At 38.5% G+C, this 23,709-nt stretch overlaps 1 protein-coding gene across 1 annotated transcript; it reads right to left on the reverse strand.

Moving 5' to 3' along the window:
* Positions 1–1,537: 1,537 nt before the first annotated feature.
* LOC145494055 (wings apart-like protein homolog) lies at positions 1,538–19,233 on the reverse strand. The gene is made up of 19 exons (XM_081473522.1): positions 18,030–19,233; positions 16,493–16,576; positions 15,600–15,740; positions 14,733–14,798; positions 13,789–13,971; positions 12,485–12,566; positions 12,106–12,193; positions 11,936–12,002; positions 11,508–11,619; positions 11,017–11,129; positions 10,433–10,509; positions 9,547–9,680; positions 9,029–9,096; positions 8,146–8,193; positions 7,473–7,695; positions 6,630–6,785; positions 5,323–5,411; positions 4,780–4,875; positions 1,538–3,548 (listed from the first exon to the last, which is right to left on the reverse strand). Exons 1-19 carry the CDS (start codon positions 18,504–18,506, stop codon positions 3,483–3,485), a joined length of 2,370 nt encoding a protein of 789 aa, XP_081329648.1. The 5' UTR covers positions 18,507–19,233; the 3' UTR covers positions 1,538–3,482.
* Positions 19,234–23,709: the final 4,476 nt, after the last annotated feature.

Raw genomic sequence — 23,709 nt, forward strand, 5'->3', positions numbered from 1 at the left:
TAAGATATCGGCTTCTATCAATCTGTACTTTAGTCTACTATTTATAAGCTTAAGTTCTCGAAAAACTTTCAAAAACGTAATTACAGAGATTGAAAATTCGCAAGTACTTATCGTATAACTAATGTCCGTGTTAACCTTTACTTTAACGTATAAGCTTTCACGCAATCTGCAGAAAACTAAACGCCTTCAATGATCTACACCGAGTGCAAATATGACGAGTGAAGGGAGTGAAGGCAGGTGGATCTTCGTGTATTCATACATGAAGCCATTCCACGAAATCGATCCAGTCCTTCCCGGTTTCGTCGCCATATTGAATTGTCACGCAGTTTATACTTTTGTTCAATGTTTGTTCCGTCCAAGATCAGCTAAAAAGTTAAAAATGGTGACAATAATTAACGGAGAAATTGTACAAGATAACGACCCTCGCGCTCAAGAGTTTCGAAACCGCGGAAGAAGGCAGGAACAACAGCAGCGACAGTCACAACAGCAATGGTCTCACAGCCAAAATCCACCTCAGGAACAACAAGGAGGATCCATATTTGATCAACTGAATAACCGCCTGATCTCTGCCGGATTTCCTCGCTGGAATTTAGGTCAAAATGTCGTCGAACCAATCGTATCTGTAGCGTTAATTCTTGCTCTGGTACTGTTTGGAATTCAAGGAGTTTTATTGGTTGGCGTAGTGTGGTTTATAATGCAACAAAGTCGGCAGAGATAGGCAATGATGTTCATAAAATATCGTGGATATGTTTACTTATTTTGTTTACATTCGCTCAGACACGTCAATGAAGGTATCAGTTCACTGGTGACCGCAAAACACCAATAACTGGACAAATTATTCAGGGCGAAACTATCATAAATTAATTTAGCTATTATAGAAATTGACGGTTACTTGTAACCGATATCGTAGGAAATCAGGACAGTGGCAAAGGCGTTTAATTTTGGATGCAGTAAAATGGAACAATGACAGACAGCCTAGGGTGTGTACAGTGTAACAAAAGCCTAGGTCGGCCAGGTACAGCATCTCTGTCAACCCTGGCTTTTACTAAATCAACTTTTTGTACTTTCTGATAACCATGGGCATTGTGAATGGTAAATGCGAGGGCTTGCCAAGAAGGCAAGACTACTGTTTTTCTTTGCAAGACCAAGACCTCGAGAATGTTGCAAATGCAAGCAAGAGAAATTCTGACTCTAAGCTATTCAGATGTCATTCATGGAAACAAACATCCAAACAGATCGGGACTTCGAGGGTTTTTTGGTCTAGCAGGAAAATCAAGACTCCAAGACCACTTGTGAAAGAATCAAGACTGCAAGATGCACATAACCACTAAACAAAAACGAGACAGCAAGACCCATGGCCTTTTTTAGCCTAGTGCATATTAGCATAATTATTTCCACATTTTAGGATAATTATAAGCTTTATGCTGATACTGATATTGGCACGAATTGCCAGCTTTATGAGCTACCTATGATCATTACCTGAAGAGTCTAGGGTATGTTGCCCAGGAAAATAAACAAACCAAAACACTCCAACCACTTGTATCTGATCAAATCTTCCAAAAGAATTTATTGTGAGCTACATAACAAACTAACTAAAAGGTAAAATAACCATCGCTGACTTGCAGCCTCAATACCCTATTATGGTCAATTAGTGACATATTAAATTATATATACCAATAATATTAATATCACTGACACTAATATTATTAGTGACAAGAATTCATTAATTGAAAGCAGTCTTACATCTGGACATGTGAGATTTTGTCTGGCCCTTTCTATGTTATGTTGAATGACAGAGAGAGGGCCAGAACTGGACTATTTACTTTTATTTTTGTTAGTGTGAATCTGAAATTAAGACCCTTGAGACATAGATATGTTTAAGCATCAAAGATGTTGGTGATTAATTTGAAATTATGTTGAGAGGTAACAATATCCACACTGTGGCTTGTGTCATAGAAAATCCAGACCGTGAGCAGGCTCTCGTGTCATAAACTCCCAAAGCGAAAAGCCTGTTAGTAGCACTTGAGCACAAAACTCAAACACTAGAGCCCGCTCGAGGCTATAGAAAGTTTCATTTCTTTTTAAATGTTAACTTGCACTCAATAACGATAATTCAAATAAATATACAGAAGAACTCCATCAACGTGACCAATTTGGACCATAAGATTGCAGTCGTATTAAAGGGATGGTTGGTTTGTTGCAAAAAGGCACATTTCAGTCTGACTAAATCAAGGAAATATATTTTTGCTGTTGCCCTTTGGGAAAGTCGGAATGATTGTGTGTGGTAGCCCGGTCTTACCTGTAATATGTCCAAAAAGCATATCTTATTGCCTATTACTGGCAGGTAACTTGGGGATAAAATCCACCAGCTGAAGAACGTTTACTTCCTTCCCAAATTAAATGGGGAAGGAGGCTAATGTACACAGGCTTAACTCTACTATCACAATAGAACAATCCATCAATGCATGTTTATTAGAACAGGTTTTTTTTTTCTACATTGTACCAGGCTACTTCATAAGATTGGTACCACTTCTGTAGACAGACCTACACTAGGCCTACACTCTGCTATCACAACAGAACAATCCACCAATGCAGGTCTATTAGAACAGGTTTTTTTTTTTTTTCTACATTGCACAAGGTTACTTCATGAGGTTGGTATCACTGCCATACACTGGTCATGACAGTGGACTACTATGAGAGTGACACGAAAAAAATAGATAATATGCTTCTGCAAGGTCTGAAAACAGTTTGTGATTACATGGGAAGTGTCTTCCAGTTATGAGACTTGCATGTTTTCACATGAGTTTTTAATATTATAACAGTTATGTAGAGTCAGCCGGCCCCATAGAGTGTGTACCATTAAGCCAAAAAATCCAGAAATTTTGGTTGAAAGTCAAATGCATGTTGAGTAATTTTACGAAAAATCTGTTCAGAAATTGACGACTACATCCCGAGGTAGTCCTCTTTTTCTGTTTGGAATGGAAGGGACTGGTGGAAATTTCCTTACTCTTTGCTGAATTTTCTAGTTTACAATCTTTCCTCAGCGGAAAAAAATTATGGGAAATCAAATTGTATGCGCCACGTGGTTTGGTTGCTTTGTTGATTAATTTAATCAATTATTTCAATTAATTGATTTTTGGTAAAACCTTACCATTATTCAACAGTCATTCCACGTGGTGTATTGGGACAAAAGGTAAGCACCCCTTGTGTACAAAGTGATGGAGAAACAAAGAATTATCTTGATTCATCAATATAGTACCCTTCATTATCAAGAATGCATAGTTTTGCCAATGAAATTACTGCATCAAGCAAAAGAAAAGAAAATTAAAATAAAAATATGATGATGAATATGTACAACACTACTGAATTGATTGTGATTGAGTTGTGCTTTGCATGAAATAAAGTACATTATACACTAAACTAGACTTAAATTCCTAAGTTGTAATAGATATTATCTTCTTTTCCAAAATAGCTTGGCTTTCTCATTTTGTCTGGCAACTTTCCAACACTTTAACTATCTTTTCAATGGCATGTCCACTTGTACCACTCTACAAAAAAAGTGTATCAACCATAAATATCAAGGTATTCTTAATGAAGAGGTGTATTTAGGATTAAATTCATGATGCACTGATGCATCCCTGGGTTCAAGTGATGCCCATGATGGGGCAGCTTCCTCAAACCAACAATAAATATTAGTTTGAGGAGGTAGTCTAAAACCAAGTCAAACTGGGATGGTGGTTTGAACATTATTACTATACGGTTGCCACAGAAATCAGGTTTCAAATTCCCTGATTTTCCCCTGATAAAAATAAAATTTCCCTGACCAAAATTAACATACCGGTAGTACACAAAATGTCAGATACAGTAATGGCAGCATACCAGCCTGCAAACAGGCTCTCGGTGAGCCCAAATGAAGCAAGGGAGCCTGTAGACATTCTATTGATGCTGCCGTTCTGTGATACCAGCTCCTGGTATCATAAAATGATTGGTTGAATTGCTAACTGTTGACATCTTTGAGATAAATATTTGACAGATCTTTGTGAAATTACACGACTCCTACAGTTTGTGACAATTGTGCATTTGGCATTCTCTCTCTGGAGGGACAAGGTTTGAAATATTCTGTGAACATGTTGCTTACTTGCACCCTGTATTATGACTGATTTTGTTACAGGCTAATCACCAAGGGTAGATAGGCACATCAAAAACAAAGTCTACAGGCTCCCCTGTCCCACCTTGATTGCTTTGCTCTCTGAATTCTTCTGTTTCGCACTTGCTGAATTTTTTTTCCCATCCTTGCCGGGAGCCTGTTCGCAGGCTACAAGCATACTCCTCACAGCCATTCTTTTTCATTAAGAAAAAAATGGAGATCACAATGACCTGAAATGTTTCTAAGCCTTCAGTGGTATTTAATCAGCAGAGTAATCATGTAAATTTTCCCACATTTCTTTAAAATGTCTACTTTCCCTCACTCAAAATAAAATTCCTGACTTTTCCCTGGTCTTGAAAAATGGTTTAACCCCTGACCATTTCCTGACTTGTGGCTGCCCTGAAATGACTGATTTTTTAAACTTGCATAGATTTTTATAATTTTACTTCAATCCCTGTTTATTTCTCAGTTTCAGTTTTGTCTGAGATGATTTATTTTATTCAAAAATGGCTTCCAGTACAAACTGAATCAAGAGAGTAGCAATGGTTAACTAAAATTTCATTTCAAAAAGGAAATTTGGAGGAACGTCCAGTCAATGAAAACAGCACAGAATGGAATTATTGACTACTTACTGTGAGTTTCATGAAACGTAGAAATTTTCTCAAAACATTGACAAGAAGAGAAAAATCTCCTTCAGGTAAAAGGCCACGAACAAAGCACTGGTTTGCCTTTAGAAGTACAGAAAAACAATAATATTATTGAATGAAAAGATTCAACTAAATCATTTGCTGCATTGGAAGGTATTGCTTCCTTGGGAGTCACTGACATATTGGAGACAACGTCTAGGGTAGAATGCAAATTAATGTAGCTGAGAGTTTCAATAGATGGAAATTTCATAACAATCAATGTACAGTCATTTTAAGATGTATCACAAAGTTTTCACATCCACACATGGTTTTCAAGCAGGAGATATATATTTACAATCTGAACCTTCCCATTTCTGGACCAAGAGAGACCTTAAGAGCTAATTAATGTTAAACAATTAAGTTGAAACCCAACTGGATTTATTAAACCTATCCAATGACTCCCTTTCAATTCCTATGTTTTTACTATTTCGTGCTACTGTAAAATACTATAAAATTTACAACCGATTACAAGACCCTTTTCATACTAACTTCATTCTCCTGTAATATGCAGCCAAGAAGCAAAGCCACATAAGCAGCCACAACACTATCTTCCATGTGTTTTCCAGCCTTTTGTAAAGCTGTACAAAAAAAAAATTGTTTTATAGTAACAAAAACACAAATGGATAGGGTTCTGCTAGGGGTTACTAGTATCTTCCTGCACATCTTATTATTTAGACATATCTTATGCGACCTTACTCAGGCTGCAAAAGATAAGTCTTGAGAGAGAATGGCATGATACCGGGCTAGCTGACAGAAGTTAGGGTGCAAAGTATGATTCAGAAATTATCCAGACCACCCAAAGGAGGGTATTGCAAATTCCAAGGTTGAGGGAAGGTCTCCAAAGTCACAATTTTTAAAGAAAACCTTGTACCAAAATTGTTAATTTTCAGAAAGATTGGTGGGAGAGGGTTAAACCAAAACACCCTCTGTACTAGGGTTACAGAAATTTTCTGGAACAACAAAATGGACTAGTATCACCTTCCAAAAGAGTAGCAAGACAGTGGTTACTTCACATTATAAAAACCAAAGATAAGACAGACAGACAGACAGACAGACAGTCAGACAGACAGACAGACAGACAGACAGACAGACATACATACATACATACATACATATACTTTATTTAACCTCAAATTTACAGAGACCTGGTAATTCCTTTGGATTGAGTATAAGGCTCCAAAACAGCTTTACCACTCTCAGCCTACTACACCATCAATATGCCATGAGAGACAAATTTGCCATTTCACAGTTGCACGGGGAACTGGGGCAAGTTTCAAATTTCAACCAACTGATATTAAACTGACACCACCCCATGAAAGATCAAATCATAATTTAGTCATTTGAGTAGTTTTGATGCTTTTAGGGTGAACAGAGACCAACTTATGGACCTTGAAACTTGGTTCAAAATCCATGTCTCTAATTTTGAGACAGCACCTCCCTCCCCCAAACCATTATAAACTCTTAAATGTTTTTAAAATGATTTCTGTGATACTCTTAAAAATGGGCAAACATAGTGATTTTCCTCTCATCTTAAAAGTATAGCTGCATGAAGGGATCGTACAGTTGTCACACAAACGTCACTGTCATTAAGTTTTGATTCACCAGTAACCTTGATCTTTACACCTGTAACAAACTTGTTTGTACGTTATAGGTGAATTAATTGTGTCAACTACTGGCACCTTCACCCATAACATGAAGGGTCCATCAAGCATACTCAGCCATAACAGGTTGTATGGGTTACAGCCCTTATTGAAAGCCCTACAAAAGTGATAAACTAAAATGATCAATGGCCTCACCTTTCCCAAGTTGTACCTCCAGTGGAACTTCATCTTCTTCCTCTTGCACATCTGCAGCTTTCTTGTTTCCTTCATCAACAGAAACATCGATATCTTCGCCACAAATCCATCCCATGCCATCTTTTGTTGGTTTAAAAGACTCTTGACTACTTTCCTCTGATTTAGTCATAAAATAATGATTGTTAGCACCACAGTGAAATCTCCCTTTTACTTAAAGCAATTTTTTGCTCCCTTGCATGATTCCAGCTAATTTTTCAATGTAACCTGGTGTCAATAAGGAATTCCAATGGGTCAACTCCAACTGCTCCCAGCAAATCACTATAAATTTTCTATTTTAAATTTGTCGGGCCATGTGGCTGACCTTGTCGGGTTTTTGACCCGAGACCCCTCACTTATCTGGAACACTGCCCAGGCAGACACGTTTAAAGAAATCCTTACTGCCTGAGCAAGAAATATGCTCAATTTTTTGAGCCAATTTCCATTCCCCTGAGTTAGAAAACTAAGGATTCCATTCTGTTGAGAAACTAAAGTTGTTATACTGTTGTGTTGACATGAGCAATACATACCTGTCCAATGAATGTAACAAATTGACTGTGTTGTGTATAAAAAGTAATTTTAACATACTGTTCACTGCACAGTCCCACTTTCCCAGTTCAGTAGAAAACAACTTCTTAGTTCACATGAAGTAGGACTGGAAAGGTTGACGTGAAGGGCCTCAGTCTATATCGCATTTGATGATGATTTGGTTAATTCTTATCACCTGAGTGATGGAGTTTGTATTAATTATTACTATGAGAAATTTGATTTTAATCGCTCTGACTTATGCAGTCCATCGTCATTTACCTTCTGTTGATAAGCCTGATGTCATCTCATCTGTGTTCCTAGCAGCTTGTTCTCTAATAAGGAACAGCTGAACAAGGGCCTCAATTGAACTGAGTTGGCCCCCCTGATCTTCTTGTTCTTGACTACTATCTTGACTCTCGTGGCAGGGGAAGGTACGCAGCTGAACCAGGGAGGCAATGTTTGGTTTACTCTCCTCCACCAAGTTAATTAAGAGTTCCAAGCTCTAGTGACAGTAAAATCAACCAATTCCACTTTTACTACATTGAAATGACACAATTCAGCAGAGCAATGTGTTAGACCAGGGTGCACCAAAACCTCTGCCTAATGGCTGTTATAATGTTACAGTTCAATTTGACATACAAACGAGACAAAAGGTCTATTCTGCTTTACATTAATGTTTTTGCCTCGTTTGTATGCATTTTTCAACAAATGAATATTAATTTTGACCGCAGACTCAACTGTAATAACAGATACTTTGACGGGGGCAAGTAGTAATTGGTCTGGACAAGTAAATCCTTGACATGACTTGCCCAAGGGACAAGGAAAATGCTTCAAGTACATACATGTATTGATGTAGCATGTACAATGGTGACACAAACTGAGATCAACAGAATAAGATAATTGATAACCGTTATAATTCAGAATCTATTATTTTCAATTTTTTAACACTTACCAGGACAAGTAAGTCAAATCTCTTGCTCTCTGTAACAAACTGCGGTAACTACGAGAAAAACAACTATGACTGTACGATGATTAAGTTTAGATAGTTAGATCGCTCTAACAGAGGTTTCAGTCATAGAACCAGACCCAAAGTAATCACACCTGCCAATCACAATGGAAACAGACAATCCAATGGGCTAATCAAAACTTAGAGTAAGTGCATGATGCTGATGTGAAGTGCAGGAAAACTTGCAGAAACTATAGTCAGGATTTGTTTTGGTTTTACAGTACATCTGACTGCATGAGAAAATGGCATGAGTTCTGTAAATTACCATAATGATTAGATTTAGCACCTGGGCCACTTATTTTCTTTTGGTACCTCAAGGGAGGCCACTTATTCAAGACAGGGCACTTATTTCTTTTTTGAGAAACAACCAAATGTTCAAAACAAAAACTTTAATACAGTTAAAAGGAACAATAATAGAAACTGTAACAGTAACAAATACATGTATATGGTGAATGCTCATTTAACATGAGGGAAGTTTAATCTATTTTGATGCTGATAGAGATCATTCATTTGAAGGAATATTATGCACTCACATGGACATAATAGTTGAGAAACTCAGACAAAGACCAATGTTTTTGTAATTACGTGTGTGAGTAATTAAAGAAGATGAACCTTCTTTGATACTGAAGGCGCTGTAATGATATAATATTAGGTAATAAAGGGGTGCTTATTGACACAATCAGGGAGGGTGGCGCTTCTTCAAAACGGGGTGCTTATTGGAAGGAGGGTGCTAAATCAAATCATTACGGTACTGATAACAGACACTTAAATTGTTAAAAAAAAATTCAATACTTAATTAAATCTACGTTTATGAAAATTGTTGACTAACCTGTAGAACAGTCAACAGAAGTGATGAAAGAAAGTCGTCCTGTTGACCAATACAAGAGCTGCCTGCCTCTATAGAGTGAAAGGTAAACACATGTCTGGCAACTAAACAAAAAAATCCTGACTAATTTCTAAGGGGAAGTGTGATTTGGTGCTTTCCATTAAGCTAAAAATTCCAGAAATTTCCGTTGCAAGGCAAATGGAAAGGTCTGTTTCAATTCAATCTGACCAGAATATTCAGGGAAGGAAGTCTACTTTCATCGGTCTGACCAGTTGGACCAAAATTTGACACTATATTTTGACAAACCAGTTCACTGCCCAACTTCTCTTCAGTAGATTTCACTCATGTGGGGAACAGAATAAAAAAAAAAAGTAAGAGCCATTCCTCTCACTTGGCCCAGTTTGGTAAGAAAAATGTTGTTCTATTTTTTCCTCCAGTAGTCCCACTGGTCTCGGACTCAACTGAATCAACAATAATAACATTCACATAAAATGTAATAACTTTTGACTCTAGGAACTTACCAAAGTTGTGAGTCAGATTCAAGAAAACTTTAAGAATGCTAAAGAAACAATGTTCAAATGCCTTGTCTGGTTTTTTCTTGGCTTGCTTTGGAGAAACACCATGGTTGAGCGTGTTCAGACACAGTTGCAACAACCTGAAACGACATTTTAAACTCAGTCTATTAAATAAGAACTTTTGCACCATAAGAACTTGGTTACTGATGGTTGAAATGTTTTATATAAGCAATTCATTCAAAACTAATTTGAAAACTTGTCTCAACCTTAGCAAGGGCATTTCTTATTGGAAATAATTATTTCTGTCCTTAAAAAGTCAGCAACTACTTTCATTTACAGTGTTATAGTGACATTGTGTTTTTCCAGAAAACATTTATACCCACCCTAAAGAAGGACACTGGAAATTCCAAAGGGGCGAGGGAACATTAAAGCCTAGTAAATTTTTCCAGGAATACATGTATGTATAAGCTGAACTGGAGTTTATGGGGTGTGGGGGCAGGGGGGGGGGGAGGGGGGGTGAGGATCATACCAAAACATGAACCCTGGTTATAGGAGGGTGTTCATATTTGCTGGAACAACACAATTTACTATTAGATGTAATATATCATTTTTATCAAACACGAAAGACCGTGTTTGACCACATTTCCAAACACTGAGAGGAGAGTTGAAAATATGATGCACAGCAAAGTATTTTTCACGCACTTCGAGGTGTTTGGAAATGTAGTCAAACACTGTCTTGAGTGTTTGATATATCTTCTCAATCGAAACTAAAACTAAGGAGAAAACGGAGAAATAAGATATCCAAACACCATCACGGTCATGATTTCCTTTGTTTCAACTTGATGAATTATTAATGAGTCTGAGAAGAATTAATCACACTCTAAGCCTTTACCTGACCAAAGAAGTCACAAAAGATCCCTTTTCATAAAGAATCATATACTCCTGGTTAGCGGAATGCTGGACTGTGACCTGCAGAGTATAAATGACTAGCTCTTGTTATACATCTAGGCTTAAATGAGGGTCAACTGGATTGATTGGTGAATTATCAGGATGAAAAATTTGTGCTAAAAGGGAAGGGAGCTTGTTATTCTTAAGAAGAGTGGTCAGACAATCATGGATATGTACATATCCAATGTAGGAAGTCGAAGTTCCAATTTTAAAACAATTAGATTAAGAGCTCGAAATTTCTATTGCGTGATATCACATATAAAAATCAAGAGCAAACAATTTAATTGTTTTAATATAAACCTATCTACTATTCATTCAAAACTTTATCTAAATCCTCTTCAAAGACAGTGGAAATGCAAATAAGCAGCCAACATTTTGTTGACAACTGCATGCTGCTAGACTACTCACTGTCTACAACAGAATACATAATAAGTAACATAGCCAATAAGAGAACAGCATTCATGATAGATCACAGGTAGATTTATAAATTAAAAACGAATATGATTACCTAGTACTGTCTATACTCACATTCTCCAATAGTCTCATGCATCTTGTCATCTTTTTCACCTTAGCTATTGCTACACCCTCGTGTAATCTGCCATCGGCATACCTTGTTAGAAGGTTGTCGATAGTCTGAATTGCTAGACAAAACATAACAGTCAGTTAATAACCAGCCATAACAGTGACAACAGTCAGCAGATGATAACTGAGCTTAAAGTTACCTAGCCCGGCAGTCAGTCCCACCATTACTTTGACAGGTTAACCTGTAGCCAGGGCAGGAAAAAAAAACTTTTCTTCACTTATGGCTTTTGCAGCGAAAGTGAAATTGTTTGGTATTTCATTGGTGTTTATAGATAATAAATAGGACATAACATGGCTGCTTAGATATACCAACTTTCTCTTCTTGTGTTGAATTTTTTTCTTTTTTTCAGCACTCGCAATTTCGTATCCCTGTGTGGCTATGTGATATCCTTTATATATCAGGGTTTTCAACAAAATTCAACTTTTTTGGTATCAACCTATGTCCATGATGTGATCCAGGCCTCGCAATACTCGAATCTCCTCTTTAAACCACTCCCCAGTCCTCTGGGACGTCAAAGACAGCATCGACTCACATATGAGAGAGGCAGGCTGTGATCAAGATAATTAATACTAACAGTTAAATTCCTTTCTCATCCATTATCCTTAGTTAGATAGGTTAAGTCAGCATATGAGCCCATCAGGCCGGCACTTATCTCCAGTTTCTGAAGGAAGCATGAAGCGACTAGGAGTATTTCTACCCCCTTCCTCACCCCACCCCACCTTACCGGATGGGATGCTAGTCCATTGCGGGGTTATCCCACGGCATTAAATTCACCTGGGTGGAGAGAGGCACTCAAGAGAGTAAAGCGTCTTGCCCAAGAACACAACACAATGTTCCAAGCCAGGGCTAGCTGATGCAACTTACATTTATGTCCTCATCTCCTGCAGCGAGTAGTTCATCATCTGATCCAACTTGTTTTTCTAGTAATGTTCTAAAATATTAATTTATACATTAATTTGTCAATAACAGTTCACATAAATTATCTGGCATTGAAATAATTATTAAACTGATAAATGAAAATGAGGGACACTAACCTCACTTTTGTGATGTATTGATTGTAATCCTTTGAAGACTTTGATTGCTGCTTGTTGCTGTCTGCAGCTAACAGCTTCATCATCAGCTCTGAAAATTATTGGTAGACAAACAACAAGGTCTAAGAATCAAAGGCTAGGAAATTCTTATGTTGGTCCATGACTTTCACATCCAAATATGGGCAAGTATGTTGACATTATACAGGTCTTGTTCAGGGTAGTCACAAAATCTTGAAGTAATTGCTGCAAGTTACATTTCACAACTGCAAAACAGAAAGCCTTTCTAGTCTGCCTTTGTTTTGTGTAATATTAGAAATCTATGACTCCAAATGTTTTTTTTTTTCCTTTTTTGAAACATCTGATCAACAACTAAAATTCTCACCAAGAACAGATCTGTCTAAATCAGCATTCTGTCGGTCTTGAGATAACATCAAGGTAATTGCTGATGTACAAAGAGCAAGACACTGAAAACAATCGATGATGAATGACATTAAATTAAGATACATTGTATAGAGCAGGCACATGTACACATCAAGTACCTATTTGGTGGAGTGTACCCTACTTTCTTTACGTTTTTATACAGAGATTAGTTTTGTGCACTACACCTCTTAAAGATCATGGATAGATTAGTACCCAGGTCCTACTGATTGGTCAGAATCAGTTTTACACGTACAGTTGGGTTGCCAACAGTCAATCTAACATTGAATCTGAAATATTTATCGTTTATGTCAGTACCTCAATTAGATACCAGGGGAAACTCAAACTAATAACTTAGAATTGGCATTTTCAGTCAACTCTTGTTATTGTGGACGCCCTCAAGACTGTCATTTGTTGTCATCAAGAGTGAGAGTCCGCAATAGTGGGTAGGTAAAGTCTGCATTGAGCCAAGTAGCTCTGACATCAGGCTAGAGCTTAGCCCAGTTTCAGTAGCATGAAGCCACTAGGAAAATTTCTACTTCCCCCTGGATGGGAAACTAGTCCATCGCAGGGTTACGCCCCAGCATTAAATTTGCCAGTACCCATTTATACACCTGGGCAGAGAGAGGCACTGTGAGAGTAAAGTGTCTTACCCAAGAACACAACACAATGTCCTTGGCCAGGGCTCCAACCCAGACTGCTCGCTTTGGAGTCGAGTGCACTAACCATGAGGCCACCGCACCTCCCACCCGCAATAGTGGGATGGAATGAACAAGACCCATTTTTTGGTTTGGAATTGTCACATATAATGTACACTGTTACAGGTATTATATACTCTTTTCAATTAAGATGTCCTGTTCCTTTAATTTTGTAGTACACATAGTCTTTTACTTTTATAGAGAATTAACTGTAATTAAACGTGGTGTGTATATTCAGGGACCCAATATATAATTGAGAATTATATTATTATATTTTATAATATTTTATGCCATTTTATTATAACAAAATTGTAGCTAGTCACATTAAGGAAATCAACTAAACACCAAAACTCAAAACCCCAACTACCTCAAATAGCATTTATTTAATACTTGATGTTACCGACTTGGCATCTTTTTGGACGAGATGTTTGTTTATTATGGATCTTGAATATAATAAACAAGATACATGTATCATTTTACTATACCACAAGATTCTCAGTAATAAAATAAAAATAACTATATGACAAGGAGTTGGGAGAATTTAACACCTCTTCGTCAAGACAACTCTCACCTTATCAGAAGGTGCATCTTGAAGGGCTGAGAAGATTTTCGGTGCAATGCCATGGGCTCTTAGGCTCACTCTGAATGAGGGCTTAGAGCAATGGGATGCAAAGTCCAGTGCACTTAAGCACCGGGTCGCTATTGAACGGGATTGTTTGAGACCATCCAGCAGGTACTCCACATCATCAAAAAACTGAAGTCAAAAGACAGTCTTTGATAAAAGAACATCTAATTTCTTGTCTGAATAAAACTAATAATAATATTATTATGCACAAAAGGTTACTTAACAGCCTTTCAGGTGTTAAGTAATAGACTATTGAATAGTGAAAACTGTCCCATTTGGATCTCACATTAATTTATGCAAATACAGCATGCGCCAAATTTGCTGGGACATCCCCCAACAAACACCCCCCACTCTTCCAGGGTGGGGCTAATACAACATATCAGGTACCAGGGTACCTTTCATGTTTGAGAAGGGGCTTAATATAGAGGGGTGGAGGTCGGGGGGCAACTATCAGGTTATCATACTACCACTCTTTTTTGTATGGTACTTTGAACGATAAAGTTTCTCGGCTAGTACAAGTAACAATCCCCCAAAGCTTGTGCATACTGTATGGAAATCTGTACCTGCATAAAAGTGCACAGTTAAAATGAACAGACATAACAATTAAAAATACAGCTGAACCTGCTTTTTTCAAATTCTCAGGGGAATCATAAAATAGTTTGAAATAGTGAGAGTTTGAAAAAGCCAATAGTAAATATGTGAAGAACAAATTTAAGGGAAATGGTTTTGAGTTCGAAATAACCAGGAATTCAAAATAACCGAGGGCGAATTACCGGGGTCTGACTGCAGTTATACACTATTGTCAATACACTCATTTTGCATTATTTAGGACACTTGTTGGTAGAAGGAATGTGTGAACCACTGAATATAAATACAAATATGAAACTTACTTGCTGGTCTTCTCCAGACTCCAAGCATTCATGAACTTGTTTGACATTCTGTACGACAGTAAACAGCTAGAAAAAAAATACATGTTACAGTTGTTATATAATCAAATGGCACTCTTAGAACACTAAACTCCTGTTGACACACTTAACTAGCCAATCTTTAACATCCAACAGATTAATGCTATAAAATTCTGGTTATAAGCCATGCCAGCAGCAGGCATATACAACTTCACAAGGGGTTTTGGGTGGGCTCATAAACAGGGGCTTACATGACCGCAGGGTCTTATAACCCTAAGGTATAAAAAATGGTCCCCTTTTTGATAAGCTAACAAAACCAACATCAGTCTGGCAGTATAAGATGTTTTGTGTTCTTGAGAACAGGTAACACAGGGCACAAGTACACTGTAAGGAAACAAGTGTGCAAAGCGCTGAAGTACATGTAAGGTTCTTCATAAAAGGTTGGCACTAAAGCAGTGAGGTACACAAAGTAAAAGAGGGTTGAGTTGGGTTTGGGTTGGGTGGGGGCCAACTAGAACAGTTTTTTTTTGTACACATATATTTGGGCCTATAACATATATTTGGGCCTATAACCAGTTGGAGAGGGGTGGGGGGTGGGGGGGCTTAAAATCGGAACTTTACAGTATTGCTAAATAAAATAATCTTTCTAAAGTGTAGATACCAGGCTGTCATAAGGGCCGCAACCCATGACACCTGTTACAGGTCAGTATGATCAAGAGATGCACTTGATGTTACAGGTGAAAATGCCTTTTGTTGTTATAATTCACCCACCATGTAACAAGTTTGTTACAGATGTGAAGATCAAGGCTACAGATGACTGAAAACTTAAGTACAGGCCTGAATGCTACTCACAGGTTTCTCTGTTCTCTTTACTCTCACAACACTGGAAGAATCTTCCTCTTTCCTCCGTGGCCACGATGCAGAGCGGCCAAGATTTGGAACATCAGGAGATACCTCGTCCTGCGAGTCCTCACTGAAGTCAGCACTCGTTGGCTTTTCAAAAACAACAGTAAATATTGATTAAAACTATATGTACCAGAATGCTTGACAAGGCAGTACCCTACCCTTAAAAATATACATACCCTTCTGCTGGTGCCTACAAGTTTTACAACTCCCCCCTGGATCTAGTCTTCAAAAAAATATGACCCAGTATTTCATCAGGTTAAACCACTTTACTGCTCCTTTCAAGAACATGCGGACTCTAAATTCAAAGGTCAACCAACAAATGCATTTTTGGCTACCATCAGTCAAATATTCGGTGGCTCCTCTCAGCTTCCGACTATGTTGTCTGAACTGTGCTCAATGATTTGATTTTATTACCGCGCACTCGGCAGTAGTCGGAAGCTGGGAGGAGCTCCCGAACATTTGATTGACATAAGCGAAAAACACATTTGTCGGTTGAGCTTTGAATTTTAGAGTCCTCATGTCATTGAAAGTCACAGTAAACAATTAACTTGTTGATCCCTATTGTAGTAACAGCATATTGTAAAAACCAGAATGCTGCCACGCCAGGTGACAGTTCAATAGTGGTTTATAGTCTTGTTTACGCTAGCTTCTTAGGGTGTTCTGAGGGGTTTGCATATTGCTCGCCTCAATACAGCGCGTTTACCAGGGTTCAAAGGGGCACTGTCAGAGGAAAATTCTCGAAACCACAAGAAGAATTGACTCCAGGAAGGAGTCAAAACAAACTCCTGGCCACCTCCTTCACATCAAAATTACCAACAAGATTTTAAAAATGCTCTTACCAAAGCAGAAAGTCTTCTTGAAGATTTTTCTTTCTTTGGCGACAGTGACTTGTCATTGTTCTTCAGAAAACTCTTGAACGGTGACTGTAGAGTAGAAATGAAAGACAAATAACACACGGGTCACATATAGTATTATTATTAACTGATTCTGTACTACAAAAGGACTAAAATGAGTTTATTGTATAATGTAACAAACCATTTCTACAGGCTAGTTTTCATTAATGATAGAGTCACAGTTGCAGTCAGAGCCAGAGGAACAAGAACAACCAAGTGAAAGTCAAAAATCGGAATTATACATGTACACTGTAAGCTTGATGGAATTGGAATTGGAAGAATCAGAACATTTCCATTTTCTTTCAATTCCACTTACAACTCCGTTGCTTATGATCTACTGAAAACTAGATTGTCAGAGTTGGAAGCAGAAGTGGAAGAACCAACCAATCACAATGCCTGGAATCGAGCAATGCAATTGGTTCATTCTCTGGCTTCTGCGTGTGACTCAGACAATCAAGTTTTCATTAGATAATAAGCAACAGAGTCATTAGTAGAATCATTATTCCACTTCTGACTCCGTCAGTTTGATTTCCAGTAGATTACATCACTCAGCCCTTCTGATAAATACTCTGACTCCAATACCATCACTAGCGAAAACCAGCCTTACAGTGTAAATACGACACATCTGGACTGCTATTATATTAGGAGCACACTTTGTTTAAGATTCAACCTTACCATCACCCCTTACACCATGGATGAAGCTCTTGAGAACAAGATCAGTGGGAAGCCAATAAGATAAAGGTCAGCAAACATGAGGGGATTAGTTCCTTCGACTAGTCCCTGCAGCTAGTCCCCTGAAGAGTTTACACGATGGGACCGGTCGCAAGGACTTTTCCCACGAACAGTTCACACGAAGCGTTTTGAGGAACAAGTCACAGGGACTTGACCCAAAAATTCAAACTGGTTTCAATTTGTGGGACTAGTCGCAGGGACCAAAGTTTCAAGCAAAAATGGCCAGTTCACACGATGGAACTTGTCCCCGCGACTTGTTGCAGGCTCTAGTCGCAGGGACTGGTTCCCCGTGTGTACCGACCTTAAAGATGGTAGGAAAACATTTTGAAAGGGTTCCAACAGGAAGAAAAAAACAACAACTGGGTTGGTGGGAATTGATTTCATCCATTAAGGAAGGGTATTAAATAGCAGCTGGATCATAAATGGAACATGGCAGGGAGTCTTATTTTATTCGATTTAGTCGTTTATTATGTTTAAATAGTTAAACTAAGTGGAGGGATTTTTTTTCTTTCAGTGCTATTGAGAAAGTAGTTTAAACCATCATCGTAATAATCAAGATTATCCTTAGTTTACACATCAACAACATGGCTTGTTTTGTTTACAACTGTTTGTTTTTAAGCTACATGTAAATCTAAATTGTATTTATTATCACTGCGTTACTAAATTGTTAAATATTTTAAGCTTAAATATTTATGTTTACAGTTAGACAATTCAAAGAACGCATCTAAATGAGACAAGTTCCGTTACGTACCGCTGTGAGCTTCTTCCAACCAATCCTTCTTTCACCTCCTTGTGAAGAACTTTCACTTAATTCTTGGGAGCTGCTATAAGCTTCATCGTCAGTACTTTTATCAGTTAATTCTGTCGATGAAGTTCGGATTGATTGCCCGGTGGCGTTACCTCGAAATGTACTTTCTTGTGAGCTTGAGGCAGTCACGTCGTCTTCGTCGAAGGCAAACGGATCTCTCTCTTCAATCACTCCTAATTTTCTTCTTTTACTTGTCTTCGATGAATCAACAGCTGCCTCCTTTATGACACTAAGATTACTTTCCACAATTCTACTCGTCCTTGACCATGGAGACCTTCTTGCAAGCCTTCTTGTGAATGTGTTTTCCGAAGTAACGTTTGCTTTCGCATTCTCACTTTTTTTAATCTCGTCAAACTCCTTGGAAATTTTCGTTTCTCTGGCGCGATTTCGACCATAAGTCTTCGTGTCGTACTTCGGCATGAGTTCTATCTTGTGAAGAAAGATGTTTAGCGAGAATCAAGAGAAAATTTCGCTTGTTTTCGAGCGTGTGATCATGGTTAAAAGTTCTTCTCTGATAAATTCGTAATTTACCGGGAAGCCAGTCGCGCATATTGTTGATTTGGTGGCCGCTGTCATTTCCAGCGGGCGCGAATTTATGGCGCGAAAACAAAGTGAAACATAGGCACGTAGTGCGTGCAAATACTTATTACGGGTTTTTGACTGGAGAGCCATTAGCCTAGCCTGGGCATTCCACTTTTAGAAAGAAAGGGGGAGAGAGGCTGGAGAGAGGAGAAAAAAAAGCAGTATCCTGAGGGGAGGAGAGAGGGGAAGAAGGCAGAAGCTTTTCTCCTTTTCCCCTCTGCCTTCCCCTTAGCAACGCCTGACACCCAGGCTAGAGGGTCGCCCAGGCATTGGTAGTACTAGAGACTTATAACTAGAGAAGTTTAGAAATGAAAATTATATGAAATTGAAAATTACAGGGTTCCCGGAAGTACAGTGAAACCTGTATTAAGCGGACACCCTTGGGATATTCAGTAGTGTCCGCTTAATACATGTCCGCTCTAAGCAGGTTCTAAGATATTGGATATATGGTTAATTATTAACCCTTTTGTAACACAGTGCAAAGACTGCTCATAGCACAATGTCCAGTTAGTCAATGCATCAATCTGGAATAATTTACTTATTGCGGCCTCAACTGATGACATCTCTGAACAATGTTAAAGGAGTATGAGCTGAGCTTTTTGAAGTAAAGAGCCCTTGAAGTGTCCGCCTATTGCAGGTTTTGCGCTAAAAAATGGCTTAATATTGGTGTCGGCGTCCGCTTAACAGAGGTGTCCGCTGAATGCAGGTATATTTTACAGTAAATGTGGGAAGAAAATTTTTGGACTCAAGCTGGTGTCCACTTAATAGAGGGTGTCCGCTTAACACGGGATCCGCTTAATACAGGTCTCACTATATTAAATAATAATACTGTATATTTTGGTCTTGCAACTACCAGCCTGCTTGTAGTTCGGTTCTTTCCTGTTTGTGAAGTTCGAAGAGTCAATTCACAAGCCAAAATAAAACTAATAAAAACGTAGAACGTTAAAACGTAAAACGTCATTAATGATCAAGAGTTCGGGAAACGTAGAAAGTGTAGAAACAATGATCTAGTTTTTGCAAAAAAAAATACGACACTTTCAGTTCAAGGTGTTGTGAGGCTTGTAAGTTACGTTAGGAGCCCAGGTTATGTGCGCACGCGGATGTTGAGCTCAATTTGAAAACGTTGGGCCGACGTATTCAATTGGCTTGACTTGTAATCCTGGAAAAAATCGCCCAAGACAAATTACAATTCCCCTCCCCCCTCCCCCACAATTATCCACTAACTCAATCTTCATCGTCAGCACATTTTATATGAGTGAAGATACTTTGTGATAAATTGTGTATCGTTTTTACCATGGAAAGAGTCGAGAAATCCACGATGAAGGTTTCCTTGTTTCCTCAGTCTACCGTCAAACAAGTGAACGGTGGAACTGAAAAAAAAAAACATACGTCGAAGCTAACTTTATGGCCCAAATTTTTGTGCACTTGCCAAGTAAAATCATTCGGAAACAGTGTTTCGTTGTAAAATTAACTTCGGTTTTACCGAAGCCAGATCTGGTTATATTAGCCCGACAGCATTACAACGTGGGGACTGACTAACTTTTGGTCACAGATGCACATCTTCTCATTTTCAACTTCGTGTAGCTCACGCGCGGTTATAACGAAACGTCGCGCGCACATGGAGATTTCAGCGATCACGCGCATACAGAAATCAGATAGATCACAGAGCATTTCTTCTAATCAGCTAGCATGTTGCTTTCCTCTTATGGCTTGACAACTGACAAGTGATCGGCTTACAATCTCTCATGTCTCAGCGCTTGGTGCCAGTTGGTCTTGATAGAAGATGTAATTTTCCATTTCTTGACATCACATCGTGCGAGCGTCACGTATTCAATTGACAAGGTCATATCAGCATGAGCAGAAACCTACTTCTGCTAGCCGCTATCGAACAGATCCACTTGATAGCGATTTCCTAGTTAACTTGTGTCTGTCAAGCTGTCGCCAGACGGTCTGGAGAATTCCTTATCGTGGTTCTTTCACTGGCAGCTTGTCGCCAAAGAACTTTATAGCAAGATGAAACACGAATCGCTCGAGCGCCGGCCATCCATGCTTGCTCGTTCCAACATTGCACGTGAAATTTTTAGTCAACTTCACTAAAAAAAAAAACTCTGCTTTTTAAGAGATTTTTGATGTCGGTTAGATTTAGCGAAAACGTTCATGTAATGAAAAAATTTTTTCTCCAACTCAAAGGCCACTGTGATCATTGTTTTGTCAATGACAGTAGTTTTGCAGGAGTTTCTAAGTGCCCGCAGGTCTTACGTTAGGAAGATGTTAGGAAGAGAGTCCATTTTCCAATTGGAACTGACCGACGTGCCACTCATCTCTGAGGTAAACATTACGTTGTTTGCCTAAATTTTATAACTTCAGGCGCAATCAGCAGTGGCATCGGTGCCCGATTCGGAATCGACCAGTTGGTCAGTTTGTTTCGTTTCGTCGTTTCGGATTTTCCCTTACCAAGAGCACACAAGACAAAAACTTACTTCTCAAAAATCTTATTTTCGTAAATGCGTCAATTTCTTCACGATATTTTTTTTTACTCTGTTTACGGCGCTTTATATATACAGCCCAATTTTTTAAACTGGCTTTTGAGAAAGCACTTATGAATTAATATTTTTATTGCAGACTTGTTTTTTGTCCGAGATGTTAGTTTATTGTTTAAGCTTTAATTCCACATTCACTTCAAGGATACAACAGCACTAGAACTAAAGGGGGAGAGATGAATGGCCGTATTTTGACATATTGAATCTTCCCTCGTTTTCTCGATATTTAAATACACGTAAACTAGCAGACACTCTGGCCCCTCGGCAGATTGACTAGCTAACTGAAATCCAGTTCAAACTATGGAGAAGCGAATCGACAGGGTTTTAATGGGATGTAGTTTTATTTTATCTTTGAATGAGGGATTTCCGATTTGTCATTACGACAAACCTCTCCATGAGCCGAGGATTTTGAGAGAGAAATATTGAAACGTCGAGGTAAAATAGAATGCATTTAATTTTTTCCGTGTTTTCGAATGGTTTCCTTGACAAATACTGAAATGAAATACAGGGGTATTTTTATATTTATGAAAACGTGTTTGGAGCCTATCATTCCTAGGATGAAGGCGCAAATGAGAAGAAAAACGTCTAAAGAAAAGGCGTGAAAACTTGATAGAACGGAACGGCAAGGGGGTGTAAAAAATAACAAGAGAAGAAGTGCTGCGAGAAAGAATTGTGCGCAATTGTATTTGAACAATTTAAAACGACTCAAAACAGATTACCCTCAATAAAAGGCCGGAATAACAGCCTATCGACCTCCAACGTGAGCGAAGAATTGACTTCAATGAAGCTTCGTTGTAAGATTCTAGATTTCAAGCTTGATTCCATCTGGAAGCCCTTAAAATTAATAACACACGCTGTCACTGTTTGCACATCCACAGTGGATCTAGGCTTGGCGCCCACTGCTTCAACAAGTCAAGGCCGAAATTAGCATCAAGAACAAACAGACAAGCAGCTGAATTCCTTTTTAAGATAAATTTGCTTTTGTGCAATGTATCGGGCGAAGGAGTTGTGCCATTCGGCTACAAGACAATGACGCTGGCGGCAACTTTATCATTGAGCCCTTGGCAACCATTTTCTTAGCTACGCAAACCCAATGTATTACACAAGGCAAAGAGAAAGGCCATTTATTAGACTGAATTAAAGAAATCAGCTAGCGGATCAAAGCCTCGGCCACAATTACTTCTTGTCCTATTTTCATTACTCTCCATTTGAAAACTGTCAAGATCAAATCAACTTTTTCGGAGCTCAATAATCTTTGGAGAATCTTGTCTGTGGTGAAAGCTTTCGCTCATGATCAAACACAACCGACAACGCAAAACCTCACCGACGTCTATCACGCCTGTCGCCTAAAGCTTGATAACAGCAATAACTATCACTCTGGTAGAATCTCGCTATTAAGACAAGTGACAGCTCAACAGCTCAGCTGTCGAGGGGACGATCTAAATTACCTGCATAAAATATGTACAAAATTCGAGCAATTTTGCTGATATTATCACTCTACTTTTCTGCGCTACCACAATTTTATACGAACTAGTACTGCTTCAGTGATGCGATCAAGATAAATCAACCAGAACTCGATCCATATCGAAAGACCACTCTCAGATAAAGATCGATGCGTTCTATCGTGTTCATAAGATTGATAACACTTTAGTGAGGCATTTGGAGACGCCGGCGTATTTTTATTCCCCTAAAAGCAATTTTCATTTCTCATTTTCAGCGCGGTATCACATTGACCTGCCAAATTCAACACGACCTCTTTCTGCTTGTTTGACAACTTCGACAGGCGGCCTTGTTTTAAGTAAAGGTGATTTACAGTTGCTAATGTTATCTCATTAAGATAGATCAACTTGAAAATATTCATTTAATTTTTAGTTAGGAATCCACAATTTGACAGTTCATTTCCTTCGAAGCGACAGCGCGAGATTGGTTTTCGCAGCGGGCGAGCCACGAATCCACAGATTGATTGACAGTTGGTAATCGATATTGTGTGAAACGTGTGCTAAGATACGACAGAATAAACAAATAGCTGGTAATTGTCGTTTTCGCCCTCAAACCGAAAATTGAACTCCCTTGTGAAAACTATTTGGACATGTGGCAAAAGTCATGAAAATGTCTTTTAAGTTGCCGCTTCCTTTAGACATGTCAGAACTGTCAATACAAACGTGATCAGTTGTTAATGACAGAGACTTATTTCTGTCAATCAAACATTCAAAAGGCTTGTTCGCGAATAAAAGGAAAATAGCTTCAAACTTTCTGTCTCCAAGTAATGCCCCGCAGCGAAAGAAAAAACCGCTATCTCAAAATTACCACGTTTATCAAAATGATTCCATCTAGGATGTTCTTTAAGAGATCTCTGCGGTCATTTTCATTTTAAAGATAACGTCTAGAACATTTTCTCTCTCTCATAACACGGACTAGAAACTGTACAAGCGGCAAAGAAAAAAAGATTCCGAAAAAGATAAACTCAATTCTTGTTTCTCAAGCAAAACAAACGAGACAGC

Source organism: Orbicella franksi, chromosome 8, assembly GCF_964199315.1.
Source record: "Orbicella franksi chromosome 8, jaOrbFran1.1, whole genome shotgun sequence".
In the NCBI taxonomy this organism is placed as follows: Eukaryota; Metazoa; Cnidaria; class Anthozoa; order Scleractinia; family Merulinidae; genus Orbicella; species Orbicella franksi.

Bases quoted from the DNA above. Each gene is read 5' to 3' on its own strand.
- LOC145494055 (XM_081473522.1), bottom strand. From the start codon at position 18,506: ATGCCGAAGTACGACACGAAGACTTATGGTCGAAATCGCGCCAGAGAA. The intron at 12,003-12,105 runs GTTAGTGTCCCT...TTAATATTTTAG, and splicing joins CAATACATCACAAAAGTGAG to AACATTACTAGAAAAACAAG. The intron at 7,696-8,145 runs GTAAGTGTTAAA...TACTGTCACTAG, and splicing joins GATTTGACTTACTTGTCCTG to AGCTTGGAACTCTTAATTAA.